This window comes from Aplysia californica, unplaced genomic scaffold (genome assembly GCF_000002075.1).
Source record: "Aplysia californica isolate F4 #8 unplaced genomic scaffold, AplCal3.0 scaffold00041, whole genome shotgun sequence".
NCBI lineage: Eukaryota > Metazoa > Mollusca > Gastropoda > Aplysiida > Aplysiidae > Aplysia > Aplysia californica.
The window spans coordinates 44,575-51,943 of record NW_004797311.1 but is presented as its reverse complement, the minus strand read 5'-3'; the positions used below and the strand labels follow the sequence as shown (position 1 = coordinate 51,943).

General features: G+C 42.7%; 1 protein-coding gene across 1 annotated transcript; it reads left to right on the top strand.

The window, feature by feature from the left end:
* The first annotated feature begins 2,723 nt into the window (after nucleotides 1-2,723).
* LOC106011014 lies at nucleotides 2,724-5,029 on the top strand. Its single transcript, XM_013079102.1, has 3 exons — nucleotides 2,724-2,769; nucleotides 3,866-3,975; nucleotides 4,484-5,029. The coding sequence occupies exons 1-3, from the start codon at nucleotides 2,724-2,726 to the stop codon at nucleotides 5,027-5,029; spliced, it is 702 nt and encodes a 233-aa protein (XP_012934556.1).
* Nucleotides 5,030-7,369: the final 2,340 nt, after the last annotated feature.

Genomic DNA, 7,369 nt, shown 5'->3' with positions numbered 1-7,369 from the left:
GGGGGGGGACTCTTTTGTGGCCTAGAGTAGGTAGCCTACAGTGTTGGCCTCTCCTTTAAAAGGTACCAGGATCGAAACCTGAAAGCGACGACAAGCATACATCTTCTTTAAATGTTTCTTCTTTCACCTGCTGTCCTGTTCTCTAGCCCTGTTCTGTTGCTCGAATGACAGTAAATTTGACAGATTTTGCAGATATGATCCCAAAGTTTAGAAACTAAGTATTGCGCAGCCACTCTACAGGAGTGAGTGATAAACCATCTCTGTTTACCAGCTGGGATGCCGCCTCTCACTTAATCCAGTTTGGCCCTGACAGAGCCGAAGCAGCCAACCCCCTAAATGATATAAATAAAAATGGTGTGGATTTTTATTTATTTATTTATTTAATTTTTTTTTTTTGGGGAGGGGGGGGGGTATAATAAGACAGTTACAATAGAAACAATAATTTGTGTTGATTGTTGATGAGCCTTTCATTACTCAAATTCAGCTTAAAAGCTGAATACTGTACACAGTGAGGTTCAATAGTATCATTACCAAAAAAAATTAAAAAAAATTCGACACCCCCAAAAAAAATTCTCAGAAGATAAACGTGTCTCAGCTTATGACGTCACAGCGACCAGAAGTGGTGCCACAGAGAGTGGAGATCCCAGATGTGCGTTGTAGGTCAAGTAAGTTCCGAAAGGGGGCTCAAAGTTACTCTTAACTGTATCCAAATTGTGGATGGTTTGGAAGGGGGGGGGGCTCTGACAAGGTCTGCTCCTTCTTTCCTATCAAACATCTATCGACTTAATTCCCCTTTCTTTTTTGTGTTTGTTGCTCTCTTGTCATTTAGAGGCGTTCGATAAAGTTAGACATGATGAGGTATTTAAAACACTGAAAAGGCTAGACATAGATGGACAAGATTTAAGAATTATCAGGAATTTGTACCAAAACGCTGCTGTACGAATTCATGGAGAATACAGTGAATATAAGCAGATTAGAAGAGGAGTGAGGCAATAATGTGTTTGTCACCAGACCTATTTAACATATAGAACAAAACAATTCTTAGAAACATAGAAGAAGAATGTCCACAGGTCTCAAAGTGAATGGCGAAAATATTAATAACATCAGACATGCCGATGACACAATTTTAATAGCAGACTCAGAAAAGGACCTTCAATCGCTTCCAGATACTGTTGTAACAGAGAGTGAACGTAAAGGATTATTGTTGAATGTAAAGAAAACAGAATGCAGGGTAATATCCAAAAAAAAGCAACAAATCCTATTTGTAATCGCATTAGCAAAGGCCAAAAGAACAAACAAGTCCAACAAGTTAAATATCTAAGAATTATAATAACATCTGATGCCAAATGTTGCACAGAAATAAAACGGAGAATTGCAATGGCTAAGGCTAGTTTCAATAAATATGGATGAGCCCAATCATGAAAAATAGAAACATCTCAAAGATTACCAAAATGAAAGTTCTGAAATGCTATGTATGGTCAACCCTTCTATATAGCTGTGAATGCTGGACAATCACTAAAGACAGTGAAAATAAAATAGATGCAACATAAATATGGTTTCTTAGGAGACTGCTGAGAAGATCGCGGAAGGAAAAGAAATCAAATAAGGTAGTGCTTGATGAGACCCACGTGGGACGGTCATTGTTAAACAACAATAAGGAAACAACAAATGCAGTTTTTGGAACACTTGAATAGACATACACGTAAAGGGCTTGAACATCTAGTTCTTACTGGCAAAATCGAAGGCAAACGAGGCAGGGGTAGGCTCTGAGCAACCTACTTATGGAACCTAAACAAATGGGTAACGGGGAAAATCCAGGAAACGTAGATTTTTTAAGAGCATCCGAGCAAAGGAATGAATGGAGATTGATCTGACTGTTGGTCCGTAAAAAGTTGCTCTACAACAACACACCTCTTACGACACCGAAGACAGATTGTAAAGCAACTCAGCTGTTTGTCACCGACATTAAGTCTAAACAACGTTTCTTGATAGACACAGGTGCCCAGGTCTCTGTGACACCAGGGTCATGGGCTGAAGGAACGTCAGGTGCGACAGGTCCACCCTTGCAAGCAGCCAACGGAACAACCATAGCGACCTATGGATCCAAAGTTATTCCTCTTCATTTCGGTGACCGTGTGTTTAAAGCACGTTTGATATCAGTCAATGTTAAGCGACCTTTACTGGGGCTGATTTCCTCCGGCAGCACAATGTATTAGTTGATGTTCGAGGACATCGTCTAATTGAGGCAGAAACTTTCTCGCATATCTCTTGCTCGGTCTGTTCCATTTCAACTGGCCCAGATACAACCATCAAGCAATAGATTCTGCAAGATTCTCAACGAGTGTCCCGAACTCTTAAAGCCTACTTTTTCAACAGCAGATGTCAAGCATGGTGAGCAACACTTTATTCCCGCCAAAGATTGACCTGTTATTGCTCGTGCTCCTCGCCTGCCACCAGACAAACTCGCGTCTGCAAAGAAGCAGTTCCTTGAGATGGAGAAAATGGGCATAATGCGGAAATCAAACAGCTCCTGGGCATAGCCTCTGCATGCTGTGCCTAAAAACGACGGAGGTTCCGGCCCATGTCGAGATTACCGCAAGTTGGACGATGCTACAGTCCCAGATCGATACCCCATACCCCATTTTCAGGACTTTTCTGCTCGTCTAACTGGCAAGATCATTTTCTCTTAAATTCATCTTGTTCGAGGATATCATCAGATCCCCATGGCGCCCGAGGTCGTACCTAAAACGGCAGTGATCATACCCTTCGGTTTGTGGGAATTCTTGAGGATGCCATTCGGGTTAAAGAATGTAGCACAAACATTTCAGTGACTGATGGACACAGTGCTTCAAGACTTAGATTGTGCGTTTGTATATCGGGACGATATCCTAGCTGCTAGTTCATCAGCCCAGTCTCACGTCGACGGACGCAACGCAGTTTTTCAGCGGTTGCGACACCATGGATTGGTGATTAAACTGGAAAAATGTCTTTTTGGGATTGCATCACTAGATTTTCTAGGACATTGGGTTTCTGCGTCAGGTTCAACACCTATGCCCTCTAGGGTTGATGCCGTTAAGGAGTTTCCTAAGCCAAGTACAGTCAAAGCGCCGCAGGAGTTTCTGGGTGTACTGAATTTTTACCATCGTATCATTCCCAACATCGCTGCGATTTTGCACCCACTTTACCACGCTCTGAAAACAGAGAAACCTAGTCAAGCTCTACGTTGCACCGATGAAAGTACCAGGCATTCCTTTCGGGTAAACACGCCTTAGCAAACGCATCCATTCTGGTTCATCCGTACGCAGACTGCCCAATCGCTCTCACTTGTGATCCATCTGATGTGGCCGTCGGTGCAGTTCTCGAGGAATAAAGAATAATCGTTGGGAGCCTCTCGCCTTTTTCAACCGGCAACTACGTAAGCCAGAAATGAAATACAGCACCTTTGATAGAGAGCTTTTATGTGTCCACCTTGCAATACGCCATTTCTGGTACATAGTGGAAGGTAGGCAATTTATTATCTACCCCGATCACAAACCGTTGGTATCTGCAATGTCAAAAACTACAGACTTGTGGTCAGCCCGGCAGCAAAGGCAGCTATCTGCTATCTCAGAATGCAGCACTGCCATCAGGCACAAATCTGGGAAGACAAAGATTGTTGCCGATTATCTCTCACGATTATCACCCAGTCTCACTGGGCACAGATTTTGCAGACTTAGCAGCAGCTCAGCTGTCAAGTACAGCTGATATACAGGCGTACACTTCAGCTTTCACAAACATAAAAGTCGTTGAAACGAAGTTGAGCGACGAAGGTCCTGAAGTCCTTAGCGACATTTCAACTGAAAGACCTCGCCCGTTGTTCCTCCAGAATTCAGACGCCAGGTATTTGAGTCTGTACACAATCTTGCACGCCCAGGGGTTAAGGCTACTGTCAAGCTCATCTCAGAAAAGTTTGTGTGGCATGGCCTACGACGTCAGGTCAGTAGTTGGGTGAAACAGTGTCACGAATGCCAGACGTCGAAAATCCTGAAACACACCCGTGCTCCCCTAGAGACATTTAGAGTACCCGAAAAGCGGTTTTCACCCATCAATATTGATATAGTGGGTCCACTTCCTCAGTCTGTGGTCAACGGTATCTTTTAACCATTATTGACCGCAACACACGATGGCCAGAGGCGATCCCTATGTCTAACATAACAACAGACGAATGTGTTAGTGCTCTCAAAGGAAGCTGGATCTCCCGTTTTGGTGTTCCTGCCGATACATCATTGAGCCGAGGATCTCAATTCGCCTCTGCAATTTGGACTGACATAGGTCAACGCCTTGGAGTCCGCTTACATAGAACAATGGCTTTTCACCCCCAAGCAAATGAAATGATCGAACGGTTTCATTGCTCTCTTAAAACAGCATTGAAGGCCAGACTCACTGGTAACAACTGGGTGGAAGAACCCCTTGGGTACTCCTTGGGCTACGAACCGCTCCCAAGGATGACCTGGGATATTCATCAGCAGAACTGGTCTATGGCGAGCTGCTGATTGTTCCAGGTGATCCTTTACCCTCTGAAGCATCTGCCTGGTCAGCAACAGATTTTTTAACAGCTTTTCGAGCTAAAGTACAGTTCACTAGGCCTAGACCGGCTATCCAGCACTGTGACCCAGTCACATACTTCCAACCATCTTTGTTAACAGCGAAGTATGTTTACATCCGCTCAACAACAGTGAAAAGTTCACATCAAAGACCATACAAAGGTCCTTACATGGTTCTCGCCCCAGGAGAAAAGACCTTCCTTCTGGACATCGGAGGCCGCACGGAACGCATTTCAGTAGATCGCCTCAAGCCTGTACAGGTAGACCCTGCCCAACCAGTCCATCTACAGCAACCAGCACGATGCAGCCGCCCTCCGGTGTTGCGGGAACCAAAGCCTACCCTTAGGAACACCGACGGGCGGGAGCAAGTAACAGAGGCGGTTCACCACAGACAACTCATGTCACGTGCTGGACGTCATGTGCGTCCACCCGCACGCTACCAATGATCTCATGTGACGTCTGTGATTGGGGAGGTGTGTGGTGACTAAACTGAAGACCAAATTGTTGAGGTGTGTTGTTGTTATGTGTAGTACGTCGCATTTGAGTTCATGAGTAACAGTCCAGTGAAAGCGTCCAAGCTGTTCGGGTGGAATGTATGACTTGCAACAACTTACATGTGTGTGTGTGTGTCTCTTCAAGCTACAAATTAATTGTAGGTTGGGATACTGTAAATCTCTCATTGTATGGATCCTGTGCGTACACCTAAATAGCGTTGTTTAGTATCGGGCATAAATAATGATATATTGACATTTTAAAATGCAACACTTAGATAAATAGCCGGTTTACCTTAAACATTCACAATATTTTATAAAAATGGCGTTGATTGGCAATGGTGTTTGGCTACACAACATCTCATCTACCATGAAGCTCTGCTGCTGCTGTTGCACATGCTGTTTGGCATCGGTTCCGCAAATGAGACAGAATATATTACACCGGTCTCATTGGTGGGTAGTTACGCTGGTTGACTAATTTATATTCTCTCATCTCAACAACATCGGCAGTGGTGCTTTTCCGCTCAGCCAGCCTTGAAGGTGTTCTAGAATTGCAGCTGAAGCTTCTAGCAGCTTCTCAGTCACATTCCTGATCCTAGAGGGCCGATACGAGAGCCTTGTTGTCAGCGGTGCCAAATCTAGACAAACTGTTTGAGCGACGCACAGCAAAAGATTTCAATAAAATTATATTTTTTTTTGTTTTAACAAGGGATCATCAAGTATTCATTTGTTACTGAATTTTACTCACCTATATTATGGTCTCACCGTGCAAAAGACCCAGTCTGCATTATTTGGAGATTATCTGGCTCATTTAAAGGTAAACAATCCAAAAAATCCCTTTCAGTACATTTTAGCGATAGACAAATCGCATGAAAAAAAACAACAACATCAAAAGGCTTCACAGAGTACCATTAATTCGTGATTGATAAGTGCTACTGTGCACAGACTGGCCTTTTATTCCTCTACGGAATGGTGGTGCGCCCCTCAAGTTTGACACTCGTGACGTCACAGCGAAGACCTATAGTTTTACTTATAACCTCTTCGTTCTGCACTTATCTATCTATACATATTATATATACATTTTGTGAAAGTTCGTCACTTTGGCGCCTTAAACTTCCGAACTACTTAACTTTCGAATTTGATATTAACGGTGGTTCAAAAATCATTTAAAGGGTGCACAGTTTTATTGAGGGGCCTGAAGTCACTGTAGTTTAATTTTCGGTGTTTCATTAGTTTCGTTTAGATCTAATCTTGGGAAAGTCCGTCTTCTAGGATAGACGCCATTATAAAGAAGTGAGATTTCCGTTCACTAGCCGTGTGGACTGCTGATTCCACTCCTTTGAAATTCTGGAGTGTACAACCACGAAAGCGGAATACAGAATCAGCCTACACATCTCTAGAATCTATATCTAGACCTTCACATTTTTCGCATCTCTCAAAATTTATTGCTCCATTCCAGTAGAGTGTAAATATAGTAGGCCAATGACTTCCAGTTGATGTTAATACACCGATCATTTCTTTCATCGAAAGGGGGTCCAGCTAGTATGACCACAATTATTATGTTGCAAGTGCGTATACCTCTAACTAAAACTAAACTATCACCAGAATTCCCCATCATTACAAAGCACTGAGACTAATTAAAAGGGTCTTCCCGATTTTTGTTCACTTTATGCTTTGAAAGACAGAAAAGCTAGAGGCTACCCCCCCCCCCCCCCCCCAAAAGCATCTAAATGTAGGAAGCTGTTGCCTTTTCTTTATCTCCTTGAAGAGCCAGATCTGAAACAGACATGGGCGATCGTAGGTCACCACTCATTTCCTTGCTTAGATGATCTGAAAATAAAAGTCTTTTAGCCTCTCACTCATTTGTTCAGGTTCTTCTACTAATAAACCATTCTTTGTTTGCTTCCGTTTAGTTCGGTCCATGTGGTGCAAAGACAGTGAAAAGAAGTGAAAGGAAGCAGATTTGTTTGTTTTCACTTGCTGGACGGACAGGCTGCCGCCTGAGGTAAATTTCCTCAAATTATTTAGGAATAACGAGGATTTTTATATGATGTTTTATACCCCCAACAAACAAACGCATAAATAAGCAAACAAACAAAAATCGACAAAATTCAAGAGACGTGGCATTCGTTAGTTAGCCTATTTCAAAACTTACACTATAAAATTACGGAGTGAGTCGTGATACAGCGTGACAATCTTTCAAAAGTAAAACAATTAAATTTTTTGTGAAAGTACGCTTAATAGATAGATAGATAGATAGATAGATAGATAGATAGATAGATAGATAGATAGATA

Coding starts and splice junctions, on each gene's coding strand:
- LOC106011014 (XM_013079102.1), top strand. CDS start 2,724: ATGGCGCCCGAGGTCGTACCTAAAACGGCAGTGATCATACCCTTCG. Junction 2,770..3,865: donor GGCAGTGATCATACCCTTCG/GTTTGTGGGAAT, acceptor TTGTTCCTCCAG/AATTCAGACGCCAGGTATTT. Junction 3,976..4,483: donor GGCATGGCCTACGACGTCAG/GTCAGTAGTTGG, acceptor ACCGCTCCCAAG/GATGACCTGGGATATTCATC.